Source organism: Oncorhynchus mykiss, chromosome 21, assembly GCF_013265735.2.
Source record: "Oncorhynchus mykiss isolate Arlee chromosome 21, USDA_OmykA_1.1, whole genome shotgun sequence".
NCBI lineage: Eukaryota > Metazoa > Chordata > Actinopteri > Salmoniformes > Salmonidae > Oncorhynchus > Oncorhynchus mykiss.
In genome coordinates, this window is record NC_048585.1 from 16,256,416 (window position 1) to 16,284,347 (window position 27,932).

General features: G+C 43.4%; 1 protein-coding gene across 6 annotated transcripts; it reads right to left on the bottom strand.

The window, feature by feature from the left end:
- Nucleotides 1-3,213: 3,213 nt before the first annotated feature.
- On the bottom strand, nucleotides 3,214-27,932 carry LOC118936578 (alpha-N-acetylneuraminide alpha-2,8-sialyltransferase-like). 6 transcript variants are annotated; one of them, XM_036957094.1, is made up of 8 exons: nucleotides 27,198-27,932; nucleotides 25,861-26,005; nucleotides 10,943-11,052; nucleotides 10,149-10,241; nucleotides 6,976-7,951; nucleotides 6,672-6,899; nucleotides 4,209-6,579; nucleotides 3,214-4,136 (listed from the first exon to the last, which is right to left on the bottom strand). In XM_036957094.1, exons 1-5 carry the CDS (start codon nucleotides 27,374-27,376, stop codon nucleotides 7,471-7,473), a joined length of 1,008 nt encoding a protein of 335 aa, XP_036812989.1. In that variant the 5' UTR covers nucleotides 27,377-27,932; the 3' UTR covers nucleotides 3,214-4,136; nucleotides 4,209-6,579; nucleotides 6,672-6,899; nucleotides 6,976-7,470. The 6 variants fall into 6 exon arrangements, with proteins under 6 accessions (XP_036812989.1, XP_036812988.1, XP_036812986.1 ...); XM_036957093.1 differs by having other exon boundaries at nucleotides 6,672-6,937; XM_036957091.1 differs by having other exon boundaries at nucleotides 4,209-6,595; nucleotides 6,840-7,951.

Genomic DNA, 27,932 nt, shown 5'->3' on the forward strand with positions numbered 1-27,932 from the left:
AGCAGATGAGAGAGAGAATGAGAGGGAGAGAGAGAGTGGAGAATCATATGAAGAATTGTAGAATAAATCCCACCTCAGGGCAGATCAGTGTGCTGCAGAGAGTTTGGTTAACTAAAACAAGAATAAACAGCAGTGTGAAAATTGCAATGATTTCTCTCCTGCAAATGATATGCTCTCTCTGAAAGCAGTGTGGGTGGGTGTACGTATGTGTTCGTGCATGTCTTCGTGCATGTTAGTCAGTGTGTAGGCGCTGAAATCCATTTCCTGGTGGCTTTTAAAGCTTTCATCTGGTGCCCATTATCTGGGATATTATCATGTTTCATAAACGTTAGATCTCCATCAGATTACCATCCAGCAGTAAGGTCACGCTAGGAAATAATGGCAAACAGTAAAACACATTCAAGTTGCAGATAAAGTATGAAACAATAATGCTGTTCCAGTAACTGTAAATCCAAGTCTTATCTGCAACCGTAAACCATACGTGATAATGTCAGGTGGTTTACGGATCCTTGGTTTAGGAATCAGTGCATATAAAACATAAACATTTCCTCATGCCCACCGGTACTGTGCACACACACACACACACACACACACACACACACACACACACACACACACACACACACACACACACACACACACACACACACACACACACACACACACACACACACACACACACACACACAAAATGACTGTTTGTGCACGGATAAACACCTGTCATCTAATAACACATATCTTTCTCCATATCCCCTGTTCTCCACTCCTGTAAGACTGTCTCTCTCTCCTTCTCTCTCTTTCTCTCTCTCTCCTTCTCTCTCTTTCTCCAGACTTACAAATGACAGCCTTGATCATAAAAATAACCCTGTGATGCTGAAATGTCTGCGTCTGGGACAGAAGAGCAGCTGGGGAGTTTTTGCTGACACATGGTCCAAAATGCATGGGCCAAGGAACTAGGCCACTTTGACTGTGTTAATCGACGTTTCAGAGGCTGAGCCACCACTCTACAGCACCTCCATTATTCATACTATAAAACACAATTACCCTGTTGTAACCCCTAACACACCTGGAAAAATACACTAACGTTCAAAAGTTTGGGGTCACTTAGGAAGAAGTTCATTGTTTTTGAATGAAAAGCATTTTTCCCCCTTTAAAAGAACATCCACCAGTGTTGTAAATGACTATTGTAGCTGGAAACGTCTGATTTTTAATGGAATATCTACATAGGCGTACAGAGGCCCATTATCAGCAACCATCACTCCTGTGTTCCAATGGCACATTGTGTTAGCTAATGCAAGTTTATCATTTTAAAAGGCTAATTGATCATTAGAAAACCCTTTTGAAATTATGTTAGCACAGCTGAAAACTGTTGTGCTGATTAAAGAAGCAATAAAACGGGCCTTTTTTTAGACTAGTTGAGTATCTGGAGCATCAGCATTTGTGGGTTCGATTACAGGCTCAAAATGGCCAGAAACAAAAACCTTTCTTCTGAAACTTGTCAGTCTATTCTTGTTCTGAGAAATGAAGGCTATTCCATGCGAGAAATTGCCAATAAACTGAAGATCTCTTAAAAAGCTGTGTACTACTCCCTTCACAGAGCAGAGCAAACTGGCTGTCATTCTCATAGAAAGACAGTCTAAGAAGTAGTAAAGCTGTTCTATGTGCTACATTTTTATGCTTCCTGTTCTTAAGTTTCCTTTTACGCTTCCTGTTCTTAAGTTTCATTTTTTAGCACCTTTTACTGTCGGTTTTGTATACCAGCTGAAAATACAATATTTTTGATAATGCTAAATATATTTCACAGAGATTTAGATGATAAAATGATTCTCTACACTGAAACTGAAATGGTGCGAACGATTAGATTTTTAGCAACCAGGAAATGGAGGAGCGATTTCTGCATATTAAATAGATTTTCTGAACTTGACCACCATCAGAGTTATCTCCTTATGCATTATAAACACACATGCAATCATTACAACAGGAAGTTAATGTAATGTCACCAACACCTGCTTTCTGAGTTCACATAAGTTCTTGTGCCTGACACCTCATGTCCACCAGATGCATCAAACTCTTTGCATTTCAGCGGAAGTTGTTCATTTTTAAAGGAGCAGTCCGGAACCCTACTTTGGGGGTTCCGCACTAAGCTGCGGTCCATTCTGTGTACTGCATGCCTTCAATATTTTCAACTCATGCGTTGCTTTACCGTGAGGTGGTACAAACAGAAGTAAACACAGACTCCAACTAGCTAGCTTTTAGCGAGTTGAAAAGCAAAGCACAAGTGTTTCAAGTACAGAAAATCCGGGCTAGACATCCGGCAAAACAAAACTCAGAAGCACCTGAGGGACATCGATTTGTGGTTCAGCTCTGGTATATCACATAACTTCGTCCCCAGGCTCAATTGCTACTACATAGGTTAAACAGAGAGAGAGAGCCAGCTGGTGGACAAGATTACATATGGGCAATAATTCCATGGTAGCGGAATTACGCTGAGACTTTTCACTTTAAAATGTATAACAAACAAAACAGATTGATTTCAAAGTTTAACAAACCATCCAACTCTATGTACAAGGACTAGTTTTTACAATTTCCACTGAGAATTTGACAAAACACATTTACTGGAAGAAATGTTTGGTAACAGAATAATATTTTTTTTATGTTCTGTGTGAATTGTTCAAAGTCATCATTGCGCAGAGTTGGTTTGTTAAACTTTGAAATCCATGTTTTTTGTTTGGCATACTACATTCTAAAGTGAAACGTCAGAGTCTCAGGGTAATTCAGTTACATGGAATTACCCATATCACGCAATGACAAGGCAAATGAAAAGATCCTTCGCAAAATAGTTTAGTAGTTGTACACGCCCTTCTCCCATAGGCTTGCCTTGAGTTGAACAGCAGGCCCAATCACAATTATCCTCGTACGAACCATCTAGATTTTGCGAGTTTCCGTTCTGTTTTGCTATCCTTGTAGTAAGCTCATGCGATCAGGATGGTTTGCACAAGGCTATACTACAATAGGCTTTCTGAGGCACAATGGGTTAATGGCACCCATCTGCGTTTCATCAATCAATTAAATGTGCTGGTTAACTAATGACCATTAGCTACGATAACAGATGTTGCCCATCTGTAAGTGAAGGGGACCATAGCCCCATTGAATTAAAAGACAATGGAATCATTTGAGAACAAAGAAGAGTGAAAACAAAACACAAGAGTGGTAGTGATTCAATATTATCCCCTTCTTTATTGGATACCAGTGTTTACCTCTTATTTGGATGCAATGATTTTCTTGGCATAGTCCAGGTGGCACATAAAACACATTTCAGTCCTTCATTTTGACTTCCTGTATTCGAACATGCTCAGGCAGGGTACTCTCGCCAAAAACAGCATTGAGCTGACGTAAGGTGATTGACACAAGGTTTGAATACACATTAACAGTTTAATAATGTAAAAACCTCACTGCTTTTTTTCCTTTCCAAAGTATTTTTCCAAAACAAATTCAAGGCAAAGCAAAGAAAACACATTTATATCTATTGTCCAAATGAACCTGGTAATGGCATACACTAAAAACACATCTAAATATACGTAGGAAAGATTCAAAGTAGCACTGTGCAGAAGCCCTCGTTAACTAGACGTCATCTTATTCATGACACAGTAAGTAGGATTCGCTCACACACACTGTGTAGCTGAGAACGTCACATTGTGTTTGCATTACGTCACAATTCAACCCCAGAGTAGGCTAATATAGACTGAGTACCAGTATTGTTAGCTAACATTCCACTCCTTGCCACTTCTGTCCTTTGGCAAATGACTGGTACCCATACTAAGGCTAAAAGGGATTGCCAGCAAAACCGATATTGAGGTACAATTTGCGCTATTTATTTTGGGGCATAATCAACCCAATATGGCGCTTCACAAAATAATGGACAGAATGAGTTTGAAAGTCAGAACCCCAAAACACATACAGAGTCACAGTCATGCTTACTGCAAATGACACAGTGAAATATTTCTCATTCACAATACTGGGCAGAGGAACCAGACGGTGAGAACACTTTATTTGGATAACATGTCAACTAACTATCTAGTAAGCCTTACCCTAGCCCTAACCTTTACCCTAGCCCTAACCTTTACCCTAGCCCTAACCTTTACCCTGGCCCTAACCTTTACCCTAGCCCTAACCTTTACCCTAGCCCTAACCTTTACCCTAGCCCTAACCTTTACCCTAACCTTAGCAATCAGTTGCTTCTCAACAGATAGTTTGTTGATAGTAAGTAAGACCATCTACAGATGGACTATCCAGACTATCCAAATAAAGTGGGCCCGAAGGTGCAAATACGTGTCATCAATTTAATCACATTCGTTTTTAAAAATGATCAACAGTTCAATTCCTGGTTGGAAGAGAGCACAAGTTTTCATCAAGACTGGCAATGAAGAGACTTTAAACAGGTTTGGTTTAACATTAACTGACTTGGTCCAACAACAACCAGCTCAATCTAAGACTCTGGACTTGTTTCCTTAGTCAAATGGTTTTCATATAGAGGTCAAGGGGGTCATTTTGACTTGGTACTGTCAGAAATGGTACCCTATTCCAGATGTAGTGCACCCTATGGGTTATGATCACAAGTAATACACTACATAGGGATTAGGGTGCCATTTCAGATGCACACTTGAAATACTTCAAACATTCAAATGGCTCAAATAATTCATACTACTGTATTACCACCTCCCGATATGATCCTCTCTACTGTAGTACTATATTATTCTGTGATGTCGCAGTGTCACATTGTGATTGTGGAAATCAGCTTCAAAAGGGGCACAAGGGAAAATGTCATTCTAAAGACAGCATACAGTAATGTCTAGCATTTCCCTTTGCCTTGGTGAATTCTGAAGGCACAAAAACCTTTCATTATACAGTAGATATGGGTTTGAAGAAACCTCATAATTCACATGAGCTGTTCTGTACCTGTAGGTTAGTCCAAACGTTGTTTAAATGTTGTTTCAGTGTTGGTGCTAGACTCCGTGCAAGACCCATGCGGACCTAGATGGGCCCATGACATGATTTGGTACTGGTCACATTTGCACAACCAAAATATCAATGACAGTAACAACATTTAAACGTATCATAACAAAATTCAAGACAGGAGTCCATGTAAAACCTAAAGGGCCAGCCCTCTTCCACTGTCTCAACTGTTTGGTGATGATGACAGAAGGACAGAAGAACTAGCACCTACTACACATCATATGTTCATTCCCTTGTATGTGTATACGGATCAGGGTTGGAGTCAATTCCATTTCAATTGGAATATCAGTTTACTTCCTGAATTGACCGAGTTTAAATGGAATTGATCCCAATAATCCCTGTTACAGGATCCCATAATCCCTGTTATGAATGACATAAAAAAAACACCTAGAAATAAATGCAGGACAGCAAAGTTCAGGTCACTGACCTGACATTCAGACGCACACTGATGATGGTGAGGACGATGACGATGGTGATGAAGAAGAGTATGAATGTTCAAGTTCAATGTGAACAGGTGTCCGGCACCTGAACAGAAACATGCCGTGTTGTCATCACTCAGTCAAGAGTGAAAGATATGGTAGCTTGTCAATGGAGTGTGTTTGTAAGTGGACCATACCAATAAGCACTCGTAGCGTGAACGGGGGGTGAACCTTCAAGGCCACAACCTCTCGATGAACACACACAGATGAGGTCATGATTTGTAAAGCTCACATCTTTTTCTCTGCAGTGGATTTTTGTGAAAAGATTTAAATACATACTCAGCTCTCAATCGTAACATTACTAAATCAACGTAGAACATCAACCTATATCAAATGAAAAACATGTATAATTAAAGTCATGATTAACAAATATAAATAACATACAGATATTTATCAAACACTGCAATGTTCTTGACTTCCCTTTTAGTGAACAGGGATCTGTTCAGCTTGGCTGTAAAATGGAACATTCTAGGAGCTCGATATCGTGCTTCACTCTCCTTTTCTATTGGATCCTACTTTGAACCTCAATGCTGATTGGTTGCTTAAGATGTCCGTGAAGGGTTGTTGTTCAAGACAAAAAATAACAAACTCCTTCGAACGAGCAAGGTACCAAGACATCTTTCATTCTCCCTTTTAGTCTGCTCTCATACAAGCCTAGTACCAGGACACCTTGGTACCAGGACACTCATAGTCTAGTACCAGGACACCTTGGTACCAGGACACTCATAGCCTAGTACCAGGACACCTAGGTACCAAGACACTCATAGCCTAGTACCAGGACATCTAGGTACCAGGACACTCATAGTCTAGTACCAGGACATCTAGGTACCAGGACACTCATAGTCTAGTACCAGGACACCTTGGTACCAGGACACTCATAGCCTAGTACCAGGACATCTAGGTACCAGGACACGCATAGCCTAGTACCAGGACACCTAGGTACCAGGACACTCATAGCCTAGTACCAGGACACCTAGGTACCAGGACACTCATAGCCTAGTACCAGGACACCTAGGTACCAGGACACTCATAGCCTAGTACCAGGACATCTAGGTACCAGGACACTCATAGCCTAGTACCAGGACACCTAGGTACCAGGACACCTTGGTACCAGGACACTCATAGTCTAGTACCAGGACACCTTGGTACCAGGACACTCATAGTCTAGTACCAGGACACCTTGGTACCAGGACACTCATAGCCTAGTACCAGGACACCTAGGTACCAGGACACTCATAGCCTAGTACCAGGACATCTAGGTACCAGGACACTCATAGTCTAGTACCAGGACATCTAGGTACCAGGACACTCATAGCCTAGTACCAGGACACCTAGGTACCAGGACACTCATAGCCTAGTACCAGGACATCTAGGTACCAGGACACTCATAGCCTAGTACCAGGACACCTAGGTACCAGGACACTCATAGCCTAGTACCAGGACATCTAGGTACCAGGACACCCATAGCCTAGTACCAGGAGACCTAGGTACCAGGACATCTTGCTTCCTCCTTTCCTTTTTCCTTCTGTGTTTCTAGTCTTTCAGTCTGTTCTCTTAAGACTTCTATGAAAACCTCTTGGTTAGGATTGTTCCTTCTGTCTCTGTTTAACAAAGACTCAGTGGGGGCATTGGGCCCAGCTGCTCCCTATGTCACATTGAGTAGTCAAAACACAAAGAATCCTCCAGACCCAGCTGAGACCGTTAGTAGACCTCCTCTCTGCACTCACGCACACACACACACAAACACACACGCACGCACACAAACACACACATAGTGAGAGTGGATGGAGGACAGGATAGAGAGAGGGGGTGTGTGGGGGCTTTCTCGGCTGGGTGGGTAACCATGGGTTACATTCTCATGCTAATGGTGAAGAAAGAGGTGGTAGTTTGCGGGTGGTTTGCTGGGGACGATCGCAGGGGGCTGGTGGGTTGTAAGCGAAAGGAAGGGAAGATTTATTAGGGGAGGGTCCCTTGAGTCTTATATAGCCCCTTCCCGAGGTGGGCAGTGTCCCACCCTCATACGCAGTGTGCCGCTCTTGTGCAACTGCCAGAGCTGGACAAACTCCTCAGGCATGGCGTGGAACCCGCTGAACGGCAGCACGTTATCGTAGTAGTGGTGGCTGACGGGCTGCTCGTCGAGCCCAACGCTGAATGGCCAGAAGCCGTAGGCCGTCACCTCCTCACACAGCCCCAGCGCCAGGCTGACCAGGAAGAGGCCTGTGGACAGGCGCTTGGCATGCACTCCGCGACCCTTCCAGAACTTTCCCACGGTCCTGAGAAACTCGGGGTTGGCAAACAGCATGGTGAGGTTGGACGAGGTGTCGGCAAGGGCGTAGTGTGCCCGCAGGGAGGGGTCGGTGCCCGGCTTCATGGAGAAGGCTGGCATGTAAATGTAGCTGGAGCCGTAGGCCTTCATGCTCTCCACAAAGCTTTTCCGCGACCAAAGAAGGTTCTGAAACCTGAGTAGGGAGAGAGAGAGATAGAGATGAGAATGTGTGAGTACCATAGAAATAGAACCTATAGAATGGACAGCCCCAGTCAACGTTCCATGACAGTGGACCGGAGGTCATATTGGTGTACCCATGAGTGTACAGCTAAAGCTACAATATGTACGTTTTTGGTAGACCTGATCAAATTCACATAGAAATGTGTTATAGATCTGTAATTCTCATTGAAAGCAAGTCTAAGAAGCGGAAGACCAGCTCTATGTGCCCTATTTCTATACTTTCCATTCTTAAGTTTAGTTTTTGCGTCTTTTTCTTTTGGTTTAGTGCACCAGCTTCAAACAGCTGAAAATACAATATTTTTGGTAATTTAAATAATATTTATTTCACAGCGGTTTAGATGGTACAATGATTCTCTACACAATGACTTGTTTTGTCACAAACTGAAATTAGGCCAAACTATTAGAACATTTACACATTCGAACATTTTACCACCAGGAAATGGTGGAGCGACATCTGCATTGCTATGGTCAGAGGGGGCTTTCCCTGTTGTAGTCATTATATTTCTACGGTAACTACCACTTGCTGTTTATCCATGCAAATGTTGCCTTTGGAATTCTAAACTCTATGCCAGTAGAGCCACGTGGATGTACAGACACACACACACACACACACACACACACACACACACACACACACACACACACACACACACACACACACACACACACACTATGGTCACAGAGGGTGATTGTTTTGGTAAATCTATTTGATCTGGTCATGCATTCCAGGCTAAATCTACTGTGGATGTCATGTGAAATGGGTTCTGGAAGTATCTATAGAGTTCTGATAGAATTGGCGTCCTCATTCCATGGGTATTTATGGACTATGGTATTATGGATATGTGCTCTCGGGATATGTCATACTGTATGTGTTGTTCATAATCTAGCCGGTTTATAGGTGTCGGTGTAGTGGCTTGTGGAGGCGGGGATTCAATTGTACTGCATTGCATTTCGAATCAACCCAAATGTAAACAATATACAGTACAGCCTACCTGCCCTCACCGTGATTGAGCTTCAAAATATCAACAAAATGTCTTGAGGACAAGAGTGAGGTTGTGCCAACATCCAATGATAATGTCACGAGATGTCAATCTTTAAATGCACAGAGATGAGATGATGGGAAGCAGCAGGGGGTGTGTTGGCAACAACGTGGTTCAGAAACACACTGAGAGGAAACGCATTGCTGAAAATGGGAACACATTTCAGCAGCACAGAGTAGCATTCTAAACAGACACAAAGAGGCTCTGTTCAAACACACACACACACAAACTTGTTCTTGTCTCCTTGTGGGGACCTAAAATGTATGTCCATTCATAAAACCTAAACCTAACCCTTAACCCTAACCCCAATTCTTACCCAAATTGTTACCCTAACCCTAAACTTAACCCCTAAGCTTAAAATAGTCCCCATGAGGGAGAATATTCCTTGTTGTACTATCCTTGTGGGGGCCATTTGGGGATTTCAGGTCCCCACAACGATAGAAGAACAAGACCACACACACACACACACGTTTTGGCTCTGGATCATGGCTCCTCTATAAAACACCAATCTGGAGGAGGGAAGCTGCTGCTAGGACAAGACAACAGACAAAGCTCTTAGGATGTAACATCTGGAACTGACAGTAGACATCATGAGAGGGAGAAAGAAAGGGAGAGGGAGAGAATATAGAGAGGGAGAGAAGACAGAGAGGGAGAGAAGACAGAGACCTTGGTAGGAGAGAAAGCAGTAGAGAAAGAGAGAGGGAGAGAATATAGAGAGGGAGAGAAGACAGAGAGGGAGAGAAGACAGAGACCTTGGTAGGAGAGAAAGCAGTAGAGAAAGAGAGAGGGAGAGATCGCAGGAGAGAATAAGAGAGGGAGAGATCGCAGGAGAGAATAAGAGTGGGAGAGAGAGCTGGAGAGGAGAGATGGTAGGAGAGAAAGAGAGAGGGAAAGAGAAAGGGAAAGAGAGAGAGATAACTGGAGAGGAGAGATAGCAGGAGAGAATAAGAGAGTGAGAGAGATAGGGCGGGGAGAGAATGGGAAACAGAGTAGTAGAGAGAAAGGATGGAGAGAAAGAGGGAGAGGACTGAAAAGGAGAAGACTTGGATGCTGTCCCACACACCCATACATTTCACAGTCAACAGCAGTTTTGAAAGGAAAGGAGTGTACCTCTTCTCAATGATGCTGGGGTTGGCTGTCACCAGGTTGGTTCTGGTCCCCACATCCTCAACATACTCCCTAGACAGTGGTGGAAGGTTGCACCTAGATACGAAAAACACAAGTACACATGTGTATTAATATACTGATAGTGACTTTACAGTGTCCATAAATCTTTCACTATTTGACAACTTGGTCAGGATTGCAGATAGTGGTTATTCATGTTTTTCTTTCAGAATGGAATTAGCTTTTAGCTTTTTGTCTTGCCTTTTCTTAACCATTTAATGTTAACACATTGTGATACTAAAGTTGTAACAAAATTATAACTTAGAAAATAGTTTTATCTGCATTGAATGAACACAACATTTCTCTAGTGCAAACTTCCAGTCAGGCAGCCAGTGAGCCTATAGGCTTTGGATGGAGTTGGAGCTCCAAAGTTATTATTTCAGTCTTGCCTTTCCCAGTTTCAAGCCTGGTTTAAGCCTGGTTTAAGCCAGCCAGGCATGCCTGAGATGGGGGGGACAACAGTGATCCAAAGTAGAACTAGTCTAGTCAACTAAATCAGACCCTCTGTTGTTAGTTCTCAAGGCTCCAGAGCCAAACTGACTTAATCTGCCCCCTTCAAAACCCAGGCATTTCTTATGACACCTCTCTCTCTCTCTCTCTCTCCCTCTCTCTCAGATATGACACCTGTTCTCATTAATTCTGATGGCTGATGTTCTTTGGCTGCTCTTTCTGGCCCCGGCGAGCGCAGGATGGCCAAATCATATTTGGACGGGCACTGGAGCGAACAGCCCCTCTCTTACCGCATGACAAAGTCAGCCTGGTCAATGTCCTTCCCACAGCCGCTGTGCTTCAGGACCCCTCCATTGCCCACCACTGAACACTTTTTGAGGGGACGCTGAAGAGGTGTCTCCTGGTAAACAAGAGGGAAGTGAGTGTCATGAAGTGGGTAAACATACACACGTACACACACACATCCTGAAGTGGACTGGCCTGAAACGTTTGTGAACAATCAAAGACAACGGTAACGACAAGTCAAATGAGGTGAGAGGGATAGATAGGGCTGCTGCAACGACCATATTACCATCACACCGGCAGTCACGAGTCATGAAGGCAGTCAAATTCCACGTGACCGTTTAGTCATGGTAATTAGGCTTCTCCAAGCTTTGATGCTGCTGATGGTCATTATTAGCCTACCAGACTTACTAACTGCCTGGTACTCAGCACTCTATTGTCCCTCTAATCACTCTGACATCAAATGTAATCGAAAATCGAATCAAACACTTAATGAGAGTCCGTCATTGTAAATAATATTTTTTTCTTAACTGACGTGCCTAGTTAAATAAAGGTTAAATAAAAAGTCCATGAGCTCATGTTGCGCAACATTTCTTTCGGCTATGCAATTGCGTGAGAAAACAGAGTGATGGCCTCTATTAAAAAGAGGAGGATCCCATCAGCTTTCTGTAGGCTAGGCCTACTATATTTATTTCTCAACTTTCCTAATATTAAGCACATTGCTTCTCTCTACAACAGGAAGCCTCCCAAGTGGCGCAGAGGTCTAAGGCACTGCATTGCAGTGCTTGAGGCATCACTACAGACCCGTGTTCAATCCCGGGCTGTGTCGCAGCCCAGCATCGTTAGGGGAGGGTTTGGCCGGCTGGGATATAATTGTCCCATCACACTCTTGCAAATCCTTGTGGCGGGCAGGGCGCATGCACGTTGACTTCGGTCGCCAGTTGTACGGTGTTTCCTCCGACACTTGCGGCTGGCTTTCGGTTTAAGTGAGCAGTGTGTCAAGAAGCAGTGCTGCTTGGCAAGGTTATGTTTCGGAGGGCGCATGGCTCTCGACCTTCGCCTCTTCCAAATCCATACGGGAGTTGCAGCGATGGGACATTGCGAAAAAGGGGGTTAAAATGTACCCAAAAAATGTGTATAGCCTACCTGGCTGGCATGAAAATGAACCATGCTATTTAACGGCTGCAGGGGCAGTATTGAGTAGCTTGGAAGCTCGGAAGTTTGGGGAAGAGGTGCCCAGAGTAAACGGCCTGCTCCTCAGTCTCATATGCATATTATTATTAGTATTGGATAGCAATCTGAAGTTTCTAAAACTGTTTGAATGATGTCTGTGAGTATAACAGAACTCATTTGGCAGGCAAATACCTGAGAAGAAATCCAAACAGGAAGTGAGAAATCTGAGGTTGGTCGATTTTCAGCTCAGGCCCTATTGAATTCACAGTGGGACATGAATGAAGTTGTACTTCCTAAGGCTTCCACTAGATGTCAACAGTCTTTAGAAACTTTAATGTGGCTTCTACTGTGTTGTGGGACTGAATAAGAGCTGAATGAGTCAGGTTACTGGCAGAGAGCCATTTCCTGGTCATGCGCATTCCACATGATATCGACCTGCTCCTCTAAACACAAAGGAATTATCCGGTTGGAACTTTATTGAAGATTTATGATAAAAACATCCTAATGATTGATTCTATACTTAGTTTGAAGTGTGTCTTCGACCTGTAATATAACTTTTTGAAGTTTTTGTCCGAAGTAATGCTCGACCTGCACTAGCGTTTGGATAATTTAATTATGAGATTTCTGTTGTTTTTAATTTGGCGCCCTGCACTTTCACTGGCTGTTGTCATATCATCCCGTTAACGGGATTGCAGCCCTAAGAAGTTTTTAAGTGTATAGATGATATGTATTTTCCCCGCTGCCCCTGTTTGGAGACAGGTGCATGATAATGGTCCATTCTAAATCAAAATACATTTCACACATATTATTTAGTATATGTAAAGACAAGATTAAATCAAGAATAGTCTGATGGGTGACAATATTAGCCTATCACTTGTGAATGATATATTATCACTTGTGAATGATGCCCAGCATAAGAAACAAACTTTTTGTTAAAAAAAAGTGATCATAGTCGCACACCTCGTGTAGCCTAGCTCTTGGGCCTATATGTGAGTATCACAACTAAAGTGGCCAAATAACTTCTTAAAATGAAGCACATTAATCCGGTTTGCAAGGGGTGTCGAGCCTAACTGGCATACATAAGCAGCGAGTGAGTTTGAAGTTTGGGGAAGATAATTTTCACCATAAAAATACACCAAATATAATAAAATAATTACATGCATAATCACATTTGCGGGCACTTTTGATAATGGTGTTTTCCGCTAATGGAACTTTTATGCTTATATCCTACTACCATGTGTGAATAACGCTCTGATCTGTTTAGTCAACCATATTGCGTGAAAACGTTTTTTTTTATGCTAGTGGTTGTATTAATTTGGGATCTATCGCATCCCACAACCGTCCCAGACTATGTTTGGAATATTTCTTTCTCACACAGAATAGGTCGAATTTTGTACTATGAGGGATAGTAGATTGACATAGGCTAATGCTTTTGCTGTTTGTTAGGCCTACTCATCTTGTTGGCAGACGAAAAGTAAATGTGAACAGTTCTTCCAATATCTTCAATATGGACCTTGGAATTGGATAAGGACTCGGGCAATTGCGCCCCAGATATTTCTGTCTTCACTTGTAACCTGTGAGAAACACTCGATCACGTGATAGAGAGCAATGTGCGTGAGAGGTGCTTTGGAGCGCGCAGCACTCAGGGGGAAGGACACAACGCAGCACTCAGGGGGAAGGGCACAACGCAACACTCAGGGGAAAGGACACAACGCAGCACTCAGGGGGAAGGGCACAACGCAACACTCAGGGGGAAGGGCACAACGCAGCACTCACGGGAAGGACACAACGCAGCACTCAGGGGGAAGGGCACAACGCAGCACTCAGGGGGAAGGGCACAATGCAGCACTCAGGGGGAAGGGCACAACGCAGCACTCCGTGCCAAGAGCACAGCAGCCACTGGCCGCAAAAGGCATGGACTTTTTTAGGGTGCATTATGACACATTTGTGACCACACAAAGGGGATGCCGCTGTGAAATTCGAGGCATTATCAAGTGTTTGTCAAATTGTGAAAGAGAAACTGATAAAGTGTGTGCAACCTGAGCAAAAAACATGCCTTTCAAGTCGCATCATGCAGCCTTACAATGTATTAAAAATAAAAATCAAAACATATAGCCCAACGTTTGTAGAACAATTTACATGAATAACTCTAAATGAAGCATATAGGATACCTATTTCTATGTTAACCGCTCAACACAGAATAGCCGCATGTGCAACACTCAAATCGCTGGGAGAAAATATCCTTCCTACTTTATTCAGCTTTGTTCAATTGTATTCTTCATACTATAAAATAATTTAAAATAATGGAATTTTAAGCAAATCTGGTCTGCTAAATTAACTAATGTAGCCCACAGCCAAATGGCATATCCAGATCAGGACCTAACATAAGGACAACTCAGAATATGCTATTCTGTTCTTCTGAAATAGTCTACATTTTCTTCATTTAATGCTTCTTTAGACCTGTCTAAAATAAATCATGGATTTATTGTGAATGAAAAAGTCAAGGGGTCTGAATGGTTTCTGAATGTACTGTAAATGTTGACTACTTTCCTAAAAAAGTATAAAGCAATACATGTCTGCTCACAGTTTGCTACAGACAGACAGCAAACATTGAGTGGACAGAGGACATTCACTTATTTTCCATTGCTATAATATTTTGACCAGTTCTTGTGATGAGTTAAATTTGGATGCATGTAAAGTAAATAAACAAATGCACTTTATACATTTAGAACGTACTAGGAATGTGAACTAAAAGTCCTGGGAAGGTTCCCAGACGGAGAGCTGGGTACTCTCTTCTCAACCTCCATTACAGGCCGACCATAAGGGCCTAAGCATGGCCAGTGTTGGCCAGTGAATGGGGTGTCTATGGGTGCCTCTTGAGGCAAATCCTTTCTATTCGTTTGGCCTGTTGCTGTGAGTCTGCGCCCTGCTTGAGCCGGTGCCAGCGATGAACAGAGTCCTGAGAGAAACAAATGCTCTCATTATTCCCTTTGGAGTGGAGGACTAGACCCCCTCATCCTCCTATTTCTCTACCCCCCCCCCCCCCCCCCTCTGTGTTCCCCCCAGGGTGTCTGGTGAACCATGAAAGGGGCTGAGCCAGCTAGAGGAGAACAATGGCCAGCTCACAGTTCTGGGAACATATCACTCCATATCATTGTAACACATGTGATCCAAACATTAGTTATATTTGTATTATATCTCACTGAGAGAAGTATTATGAGATGAGAGTAGGGCTAGCACAAGCCAAAACACAGAACAAAACAAAGGCCAAAACACGGGCCAAAACAAAGGCCAAAACACAGACCAACACACAGACCAAAACACAGACCAAAACACAGACCAACACACAGACCAACGCACAGACCAACACACAGACCAACACACAGACCAAAACACAGACCAACACACAGACCAACACACAGACCAAAACACAGACCAACACACAGACCAAGACGGTTAAAAAAAAAACAGGCCATACTTTAAAAAACAACACATTTTTAACCAAACAAATGAGAGGATGAGAGATGATGAGCACTACTGACCAGGGCAGAAGCGATCACAGCCTAAAAGCCTAAAAGCCCTTTCTATGTGATCAAAGCTAACAAAGCTTCTCCATTAATCAGCCAACTCCTAAATGACACATTCCTCCAATGGACGGTGATGCCAACGCTTCACTGCGTGGTCAGAAGGGCTCTGTTTTGCTGTGCCCATGAGCTTGGTGGCACTGCCAGTTCTGGTCAGGCATGGCTCGCTCTCTATGCCCAGACCTGCAATTAGTGCTCCGCCTGAGACAGAAAAGTTAGTCCTACTCATGACAACCCAAGTGTGTGTGTCCATGTCAAAAGAGAGAGAGAGAGAGAGAGAGAGAGAGAGAGAGAGAGAGAGAGAGAGAGACATCGCTCAACAGAGAGGGTTTATGAGTTTATAACATTCATGCACAGGGAAAAAGTAGGCAAATAGTGTATGAATACTTGAGTGTGTGTGTGTGAGTGAGTGAGTGAGTGAGTGAGTGAGTGAGTGAGTGAGTATGTGAGTGTTTGCCTCCTCTTCCCTGCTTCAGGCTCTATTTTTGTCAGGCAGTGATTATACAGTGCTGTCTAGAGCTGTCCTTGTGTATAATGTGTGTGTGGGTGAGTAGCCACTGGTGGTTAGGACGTGGGAGGATAGGGTACACAAACACGCACTTGACACACACTCACTCACATGCTCTGCAAACACAGCACACAGATCTCACAGGACTTACACGCCAGCGCACAGTGACACGCACACACACTCTCTGGATCCCTCTCTCTCCACGTCAAGTCAAGAGGATTGCTGTAACGTCAATGCCTCAGTCATAAACAGGTACATTAGATGGTGTCAAGGCAACCTTTACTAGTAGGGAGACTGACACACACCCACACACAATAAAAGCCCCTCTCCCCGACCGGAAGAAAGCATGGCTCCCACCCCTTTCCATCCCACCTAGCAACCGAGGTTGCTTACCAGTCCCCCTCCCACCCACCCATCCCCTGAGTCTCCCCTTACATTCCTCCCAATCCCCCACAACGACCAGAGACCCCACCCCCCCGTACCACCAACTTTTATCCTAAATCAAATGACATGTTTGTTGACTTCACATTGAATTGACGTTAGTTTACATCTCAACCAAATGTATATCAAAACTAGACCTTTGTCACGCCCTGACCTGAGATATCTCTGTTTTCTTTATATTTTGGTTAGGTCAGGGTGTGACTAGGGTGGGTACGCTAGTTTTTGTATTGTCTAGGGTTTTTTGTATGTCTAGGGTTTTTGTAGGTCTAGGTGATGTGTATGTCTATGGTGGCCTGATATGGTTCCCAATCAGAGGCAGCTGTTTATCATTGTCTCTGATTGGGATCATATTTAGGTAGCCATTTCCCTTTGGTGTTTTTCAGATCTTGTCTATGTGTAGTTGCCTGTCAGCACTCATTTGTATAGCTTCACGTGTCATTTTGTTATTTTGGTTAGTTTGTTCAGTGTTCATTCTTATAATAATAAAGAATGTACGCATACGACGCTGTGCCTTGGTCCGATTCATACGACGCTGTGCCTTGGTCCGATTCATACCACGCTGTGCCTTGGTCCGATTCATACGACGCTGTGCCTTGGTCCGATTCATACGACGCTGTGCCTTGGTCCGATTCATACGACGCTGTGCCTTGGTCCGATTCATACGACGCTGTGCCTTGGTCCGATTCATACGACGCTGTGCCTTGGTCCGATTCATACCACGCTGTGCCTTGGTCCGATTCATACGACGCTGTGCCTTGGTCCGATTCATACGACGCTGTGCCTTGGTCCGATTCATACGACGCTGTGCCTTGGTCCGATTCATACAACGCTGTGCCTTGGTCCGATTCATACGACGCTGAGCCTTGGTCCGATTCATACGACGCTGTGCCTTGGTCCGATTCATACGACGCTGTGCCTTGATCCGATTCATACGACGCTGTGCCTTGGTCCGATTCATACGACGCTGTGCCTTGGTCCGATTCATACAACGCTGTGCCTTGGTCCGATTCATACGACGCTGAGCCTTGGTCCGATTCATACGTCGCTGTGCCTTGGTCCGATTCATACGACGCTGTGCCTTGGTCCGATTCATACAACGCTGTGCCTTGGTCCGATTCATACGACGCTGTGCCTTGGTCCGATTCATACGACGCTGTGCCTTGGTCCGATTCATACGACGCTGTGCCTTGGTCCGATTCATACGACGCTGTGCCTTGGTCCGATTCATACGACGCTGTGCCTTGGTCCGATTCATACGACGCTGTGCCTTGGTCCGATTCATACAACGCTGTGCCTTGGTCCGATTCATACGACTCTGTGCCTTGGTCTGATTCATACCACGCTGTGCCTTGGTCCGATTCATACGACGCTGTGCCTTGGTCCGATTCATACAACGCTGTGCCTTGGTCCAATTCATACAACGCTGTGCCTTGGTCCGATTCATACGACGCTGTGCCTTGGTCCGATTCATACGACGAACGTGACAACGTTGAGATGACGTTCATGTCCAGTGGGTAGCCATGGAGAAAAAGATAAATGAGTGATCACCATGACCCCAAATAGGTTCAGCAGAGCTCAATCAGGAGTGTGTGGGGGGAGATACAGAGAGAAAGAGAGAGGAGGGGGAGAGGGGGTTGAGGAAGAGAAGGGGAGATGGAGAACATTAGGGTGTGAGAGACAGAGAGAGATTTTTTTTTAAGGATGGCATATCTGAGCGAATGAGAGAGGAGTGGGAGCAAGAGAGGGATAGAGCGAGGAACAAAAGAGAACGCAAGTAACTGACTCTATCCCTTTTTAGGGAACTGAAAACAATGTAGAAGGAATTCAAAATATCTTCACATCTTCCTATATGGTAACATTTGTAACCCAATATGTATTAAGAAACTTTGTGTTTGAGTTGATTCCCTACTTCCTCTCCTCTTCTGTCTGTGGACTTGGTGTAGATAACGAACCATGACCTTATGGCACAAATTACACACACACTTCACCTCCTCTTCACACTTCAACCCAAAAAGGGTTCTCCTATGGGGACTTCTGAAGAACCCTTTTGGAACCCTTTTCTCTAAGAGTGTAGCATTGAGTCACATGAATGTACAGTACATATATGTGTAATGAATGAATATCCTAGGCTGTAGATTGTTGTTTTTCTGGAAATGTCTTTTTGGTTATGTACAGTGCCTTGCGAAGGTATTCGGCCCCCTTGAACTTTGCGACCTTTTGCCACATTTCAGGCTTCAAACATAAAGATATAAAACTGTATTTTTTTGTGAAGAATCAACAACAAGTGGGACACAATCATGAAGTGGAACGACATTTATTGGATATTTCAAACTTTGTTAACAAATCAAAAACTGAAAAATTGGGCGTGCAAAATTATTCAGCCCCCTTAAATTAATACTTTGTAGCGCCACCTTTTGCTGCGATTACAGCTGTAAGTCGCTTGGGGTATGTCTCTATCAGTTTTGCACATCGAGAGACTGACATTTTTTCCCATTCCTCCTTGCAAAACAGCTCGAGCTCAGTGAGGTTGGATGGAGAGCATTTGTGAACAGCAGTTTTCAGTTCTTTCCACAGATTCTCGATTGGATTCAGGTCTGGACTTTGACTTGGCCATTCTAACACCTGGATATGTTAATTTTTGAACCATTCCATTGTAGATTTTGCTTTATGTTTTGGATCATTGTCTTGTTGGAAGACAAATCTCCGTCCCAGTCTCAGGTCTTTTGCAGACTCCATCAGGTTTTCTTCCAGAATGGTCCTGTATTTGGCTCCATCCATCTTCCCATCAATTTTAACCATCTTCCCTCTCCCTGCTGAAGAAAAGCAGGCCCAAACCATGATGCTGCCACCACCATGTTTGACAGTGGGGATGGTGTGTTCAGCTGTGTTGCTTTTACGCCAAACATAACGTTTTGCATTGTTGCCAAAAAGTTCAATTTTGGTTTCATCTGACCAGAGCACCTTCTTCCACATGTTTGGTGTGTCTCCCAGGTGGCTTGTGGCAAACTTTAAACGACACTTTTTATGGATATCTTTAAGAAATGGCTTTCTTCTTGCCACTCTTCCATAAAGGCCAGATTTGTGCAATATACGACTGATTGTTGTCCTATGGACAGAGTCTCCCACCTCAGCTGTAGATCTCTGCAGTTCATCCAGAGTGATCATGGGCCTCTTGGCTGCGTCTCTGATCAGTCTTCTCCTTGTATGAGCTGAAAGTTTAGAGGGACGGCCAGGTCTTGGTAGATTTGCAGTGGTCTGATACTCCTTCCATTTCAATATTATCACTTGCACAGTGCTCCTTGGGATGTTTAAAGCTTGGGAAATATTTTTGTATCCAAATCCGGCTTTAAACTTCTTCACAACAGTATCTCGGACCTGCCTGGTGTGTTCCTTGTTCTTCATGATGCTCTCTGCGCTTTTAACGGACCTCTGAGACTATCACAGTGCAGGTGCATTTATACGGAGACTTGATTACACACAGGTGGATTGTATTTATCATCATTAGTCATTTAGGTCAACATTGGATCATTCAGAGATCCTCACTGAACTTCTGGAGAGAGTTTGCTGCACTGAAAGTAAAGGGGCTGAATAATTTTGCACGCCCAATTTTTCAGTTTTTGATCTGTTAAAAAAGTTTGAAATATCCAATAAATGTCGTTCCCCTTCATGATTTTGTCCCACTTGTTGTTGATTCTTCACAAAAAAATACAGTTTTATATCTTTATGTTTGAAGCCTGAAATGTGGCAAAAGGTCGCAAAGTTCAAGGGGGCCGAATACTTTCGCAAGGCACTGTAGCTAAAATGCTGCCGTTTCTCTCTCCCTCTGCAGTGGAATTGTTTTCTCTCTATTCCTCCTTATCTTCTCCCACTCAAAATACAGCACACACACATACAATCACACAAGACACACCACACACACATCCAGACACTTGCCTTAACACACACACACCTACACCCCCCTCTACAGATACACACACATTGTCCCTACCTAGAATAACAACAACAGTTGTCTTGTCACACTAGTGTTTTCTCAGGGCTAGGTAGTAGTGGGCAAGCAGGCCATGCATCAACAGTCCTGGGGGCTGGGACGCACAGTAGCTTTTTCCACCTCTCCTTGAAACCATTAACACCTGCAACGGGGGGGGGGGGGGGGGGGGGGGGGGGGGGGGGGTCATACTGCATGTTCTGCTCTGAGTAACAAGGGATGGCCTGTTGTTAGTAACCAGAGGGACAGATACAAATGAAAGAGGAAGAGTCCAACATTTCTTTCATTATTACTCTCAATGTTCTGCTTAGAACACACACACACACAGACACACGCACACACACACACAGACACATGCACACACACAGACACACACCACCTGGCAAAAAACATGTAGGCCTATACAGGCTAATGGATATATCTGATGAGGGCCACAATTTGACAACCCATCTGTGTTTTTCTCCACATTTTGAGGACTGAATATCTCCGGTTATCTGATCCAATCTCCAATGAGGGTTTTCACATCCTCCTTTATGTCCTCTCTGTCATGATGAAGTGGCATCCATCTCGAATCCCACAGCTTGCATTCAGGGTGTCATATTCCCATGTTCCCCGGGGCTCGTGACCTATGACAAATCATTTCCTAACAGCACAATCTGTTCCCTTCTTTAGTCTCTAGATAGATGAAGCATTTTTAAGTTTCCTATACCCTTCTGAGTAATTTAGGGGGTATCTCAATCATCTAAAATAGATTCCTCTACCGTGTCTCCACTCCTTCAACTAAACAGATTTTCACCTCTCGACTCTTTTCAGACCAGTGCAGATTGAAGGAGAGGAGACAAGGAGAGGAAACCACAGACTATTGACATTTCCCCCTTACTGGTTTACTGTTACACTAGGTTGATGACCTTGAATAAGGCCTGTGTGTCTATGTACACTGATGACTCAACAGTATACACGTCGGCTATGACAGTAAAATAAATAACTGACCCCCATAGAGCTCCAGTCAGTTTTACAATGGGTTAACTAGCGATAGGCTGGTGATCAGTATCTTTTCGGACAAATCACTCACTCAACCCTAAACCTCATCTAGATCTATTTTTGAAAAAAATGTGTCAATTGAGCAAGTTGAGGAGACTAAACTGCTGGATGTAACCCTAGATAGCAAGCTGTCATGGTCAAAACATATAGACTCAATGGTTGCTGAAATGAGAAGAGGTCTGTGGTTGTGCTTTCTGGACATCTCAGTGGACCAGACAGGTCCTAGTTCTGTCGCATCTGGACTCATTTAGTTAGTTATTTTTACTGAACCTTTATTGAACTAGTCAAGTCAAGTAAGAACTAATTCTTATTTACAATGACGGCCTACCAAGAGGCAAACGGCCTGCTGCGGTGACTACTGCCCAGTTATGTGGTCATGTGCGGCGAAGAGTGGGGTACAGTGGGGCAAAAAAGTATTTCGTCAGCCACCAATTGTGCAAGCTCTCCCACTTAAAAAGATAAGAGAGGCCTGTAATTTTCATCATAGGTACACTTCAACTATGACAGACAAAATGAGAAAAAAAATCGAGAAAATCACATTGTAGGATTTTTAATGAATTTATTAGCAAATTATGGTGGAAAATAAGTATTTGGTCAATAACAAAAGTTTATCTCAATACTTTGTTATATACCCTTTGTTGGCAATGACAGAGGTCAAACGTTTTCTGTAAGTCTTCACAAAGTTTTCACACACTGTTGCTGGTATTTTGGCCCATTCCTCCATGCAGATCTCCTCTAGAGCAGTGATGTTTTGGGGCTGGGCAACACAGACTTTCAACAACTCAGCATTCTTTGTCCTCCAAACACGACGAGTTGAGTTTTTACCAAAAGGTTCTATTTTGGTTTCATCTGACCATATGACATTCTCCCAATCTTCTTCTGGATCATCCAAATGCTCTCTAGCAAACTTCAGACGGGCCTGGACATGTACTGGCTTAAGCAGGGGGACACGTCTGGCACTGCAGGATTTGAGTCCCTGGCGGCGTAGTGTGTTACTGATGGTAGGCTTTGTTACTTTGGTCCCAGCTCTCTGCAGGTCATTCACTAGGTCCCCCCCGTGTGGTTCTGGGATTTTTGCTCACCGTTCTTGTGATCATTTTGACCCCACGGGGTGAGATCTTGCGTGGAGCCCCAGATCGAGGGAGATTATCAGTGGTATTGTATGTCTTCCATTTCCTAATAATTGCTCCCACAGTTGATTTCTTCAAACTAATCTGCTTACCTATTGCAGATTCAGCCTTCCCAGCCTGGTGCAGGTCTACAATTTTGTTTCTGGTGTCCTTTGACAGCTCTTTGGTCTTGGCCATAGTGGAGTTTGGAGTGTGACTGTTTGAAGTTGTGGACAGGTGTCTTTTATACTGATAACAAGTTCAAACAGGTGCCATTAATACAGGTAACGAGTGGAGGACAGAGGAAGAAAGAAAGAAGAAGAAGAAGAAGAAGTTACAGGTCTGTGAGAGCCAGAAATCTTGCTTGTTTGTAGGTGACCAAATACTTATTTTCCACCATAATTTGCAAATAAATTCATAAAAAATTCTACAATGTGATTTTCTGGATTTTTTTTCTCATTTAGTCTGTCATAGTTGAAGTGTACCTATGATGATAATTACAGGCCTCTCTCATCTTTTTAAGTGGGAGAACTTGCACAATTGGTGGCTGACTAAATACTTTTTTACCCCACTGTAAGTCAATAGCAGTTGGTCCAGAACAAAGCAGCAGGTATCTCACTTAGATGTACACAGAGAGTGAATGTCAGTAACATGCATGTCAGTCTCTCCTGGCTCAGAGTTGAGGAGAGATTGACTGCATCACGATTGGTCTTTATGTGATGTGTTGATGTGTTTGTCGGTAGCAAACTGTCTGTTCAAGCAGTTGTCACACAGTTCGGACACTCATCGGTACAACACAATACATGCAATCTGAGGTTTTCACAGTCCCCAGGTCCAGTACAGAGGCTGGGAAACACCGTATTAAATATAGACATGACGACATGGAACTCTCTGCCACCCCAGGTAACTCAAGCTAGCATAAAAACGTATAAAAGGACACCTTACGGAACAACGAGGAGTGTGAAGAGACAGCCATTTTTATATATTTTGTATTGTATTATGTATTGTATTATGTAGGAAGGGCTTATAGGGCAGGAGCCATCTCCTGCTTCTGAAGCGTGAGGCAGAGGCAGGAGATGATGCAGTATTATGTAATGTTATGTAGTATTATGTAGTGTTATGTAGTATTATGTAGTGTATGTAGTATTATGTAATGCTATACAGTGTTATGTAGTTTTATGCAGTATTATGTAGTGTTATGTAGTATTATGTAGTGTTATGCAGTGTTATGTAGTTTTATGTAGTATTATGTAGTGTTATGTAGTTTTATGTAGTATTATGTATATTATGCAGTGTTATGTAGTTTTATGTAGTATTATGTATATGATGTATATTATGTATTTTGTTTGGACCCAAGGATGAGTTATTTATTTAATGTATTTATTGTGACTTGCAGGTCTGATGTGGCCCATGAGCCAGATTTCATACCACAATGTATGAAATGTATGGTATGTGGTTATAAAGGGTTTACTTTTAATTATGATTTATTTGATTTATTAGGATCCTCAATTAAAAAGTGTAAATAAATAAATGTAATGTAATAACTAATAATAATAGGGGATCCTAATATATAAATAAATAATAATTCAAAGTAAACCCTTTATGACCACATACTATACATGTCATAAGGCCTTCAGTTATGGCCTAGTTCTCCTCAGCCTTCAGTTATGGCCTAGTTCTCCTCAGCCTTTAGTTATGGCCTAGTTCTCCTCAGCCTTTAGTTATGGCCTAGTTCTCCTCAGCCTTCAGTTATGGCCTAGTTCTCCTCAGCCTTCAGTTATGGCCTAGTTCTCCTCAGCCTTTAGTTATGGCCTAGTTCTCCTCAGCCTTCAGTTATGGCCTAGTTCTCCTCAGCCTTTAGTTATGGCCTAGTTCTCCTCAGCCTTCAGTTATGGCCTAGTTCTCCTCAGCCTTCAGTTATGGCCTAGTCCTCCTCAGCCTTCAGTTATGGCCTAGTTCTCCTCAGCCTTCAGTTATGGCCTAGTTCTCCTCAGCCTTCAGTTATGGCCTAGTTCTCCTCAGCCTTCAGTTATGGCCTAGTTCTCCTCAGCCTTCAGTTATGGCCTAGTTCTCTTCAGCCTTCAGTTATTGCCTAGTTCTCCTCAGCCTTCAGTTATGGCCTAGTTGGGTTATTGGGTAAGCATTAGAATAAGCCGCCTCAACATTTGCAGCCATAGGTGGTAATATCTCTGTAGGAGCTGATCTGTCGTCAGTATTGTGAAAAAATTATAATGTTAAGGAAAGATTTGAATGGAGAAAGCTGATCCGAGAGCAGCGCTCCCTTTATTAAGATCTTATCAGTATCAATCGACACATGCTCCAACGACGCCCTTAGCAACCGTTCTCTCTGAGTGGTGTTTTAGGAAACGCATGTTACATCTTCGTCCGTTGCAGGAAAGATGCATCGTTAAAACACTCGTTAGCCATCGCTATCAGGAAGCCGGGCCCTTTTCAGTTGTGCTGAAATGTAGGTAAGGTGACAGACATTACTAACACTGATCTGAATAAAAGGCATTGAAAGTCACATCAATTTCTAAGCACTAGAAGCACTCCAGTTAGTTAGGTTATCGACGTGTCACATGTTTTACAGTGTATGTTGCAAAGGTTAGACTCACTTCTCAGTTCAACGTGTATATTGTTCACTTAGTGTTTTAGTGAGATTGTAATGATGTTATCTTGGAGACCTGTGAAAAGGGTGATAGCGTGGGGATTTCACCGTTGAGCTTGGGTGAAAGGGAAGGTGGTGAAAAACTCATTAAGTTGTTACATATATTTATGGCCATCATTGTGAAGCAAGTTACTGTAGAGAACCTGCCCTTGTTAAAATCTTAAAAGAGTGTTGACCATTAACACAGACTATGGTTGGTGTGTTTTTATTGGGGTCAGGGGGTTTGGAGTTCAATTCCACATATGGACAATGCACAAATTCTCTACACTACCATCAGTGACCATGCAAGTGTGATCACAGACACAAACACATACAAACACACACACAAATATATTATTGTGTTTTTAGGTGTGTTAGAGTTGGGCTGGAACAAAAGCCTGTACACTGCTGGCCTCCAGGACCAGAGTAGAGGCCTACCTGCACAAAGAGAGAGTAGGTCTCATTGTTGACTGTGTGTGAGTGGTAAAACTCTCCATCGTACCACAGGACCTTCCCCATAGGTGAATTCTGCTTGGTCACCGCAAACATTCTCCTTGGGTCACAGCACTCTGAAAGCAGCTTCCTGTAACGAGAGAGGAAGTAGGATGATGTTGTATCTCAACACTGATCTAATGTCAATTTAGGGTGTCATCACTTATGTGTGAGTTTGGGATTTGGGGAGGGTAAGCTGAACCAAGATCTGTGGTAAATATGGGAAACGTTTAACCCTGAGCTATAAATAGACAGTCAAAATGAGAAGAGAATTTGTCATTGAGTGACACTCAGACAGTGTATAAATTGAGACGGTCTCTTGATCTGAATTATAGTTACCAGTCCGGGACTCTGGGCCACATGTAATTTGAGCATTCTCTATTGATTAAATAAACACTCATTGCGGAGTGGGCACTGTCAACTATAATTCAGATCATGAGACAACTGTCTCAATTGATACAGTGTCCAAGTGTCATGCATGCTATTTTAACACAATGACACATTCATACATGCTTCATAAATCCTGTCTGCATCGACAGTAGGCCTACTGTGGGGGAGCCTGAGTAGTGGAAATGCATTTGGAATAAATTAGGAGTCTGCACAGATATGATAAATAATATCATCTTCAGTCCAACTGTGGGCGTCAATTGGCGAATTTGAAGCGTGGAAGTGTGGAAATGGAAAATGGAAAAAGGCTGGTTGTTGATGGTTACTTTGTCCTAGATTCAGCACCATCAATTCAGTTGCATTTCTGTCGTTTCCATGGACACACACACACAGCTTCGAATTGGGGGGCAACCTTTTCAACTCCAAACGTGCTGAACCATAGCGATCCTATTCAATTATTCTAATTCCCTCTTGCACCATCATAAAACGCGTCTCTGTGCCTTTCCGTGCAGGTGCCACGTTCTGCGCATTTCCCTAATCTGCTTTCCTCAGTGCATTAGCCTACGAATCCCGTCATATTCTCGTGAGAATGCGACTAGATACAACAAATGGGCCTACCATACCGTAACTGTTGTGCCCTGGAAATTCATCTTGATCGTGATAGATTTTCTTTTCACCATTTCCATTCCTCTTTTTCCATTTAATAAACATTATTATTATAATTAGCCTATGTATTGTCTTGTTATGTGCATAAATAGACTGTAGGAGATGTTAGGCTACTTGGACACAATCATGTAATAATGTTCTGCTATATTGTAGAATGTTAATATTGCTATGAATTATTTATGAGGGCCAAATCGCATAGGCCTAATGTTTTGAAATGAGTGAAAACCCACCTGAACAGATCGATGTCCGTCTGGTTCCTCTGCCATACTTGTCCCTGCCGCAGCACTTCATCAACTATCTCCTTGTCGCTCCGGAGTCTGTACACTGGGAAAATGTAGAGCCAGCATAACACGAGCACACAGAGAACGGCCCACACCGACAGCTTGCTCCGGTGGCATCTCACCAACATCGTTACAGCTTGTGGTTCACGAATCACAACCGGCCTACTCAAACCAATCTAGTATGGTGGAAAAAACGCAAGCTGGCCCTCTCCGTTAGCTATGTATGATAGGTTTTATGGAGATGGCATCCTTTCTCATCCAGAAGCCTCGGAGTCTCAATGGAAATGCGGGTTTGTAATTCTTCCTGCTAGTGCAAGCATCGAATTCCTTAGTTTAGCTCCCAAACTGCCGGTTTTGTTATAAACGCTTGGTCATGTTTTGTAGTATGAAGGGATCCGCTATCCATGCGCCATCTCGGCCGGCGGTAAGCTAGCGGGCTTCGCTCTCTGCAGCGGCGGGTTGCTGGAATCCACCAGACTCGTCTTGGTGCATCACTGACCCCGCATGCATCACCTAGATGTCCGCCGCTCTCTCCCTACACAACAGCGGTCTTGTGTGAAATCCCTGTCCGGTTCCCATCGCCCTTTGTGGTCACTTATTTTGGTACATCCAACCCGAATGGACCATGCTACCCCTTCCTCATCTCCTCTCTCCTTGTCCTGCTGGATCTTCTTGGACACCTTG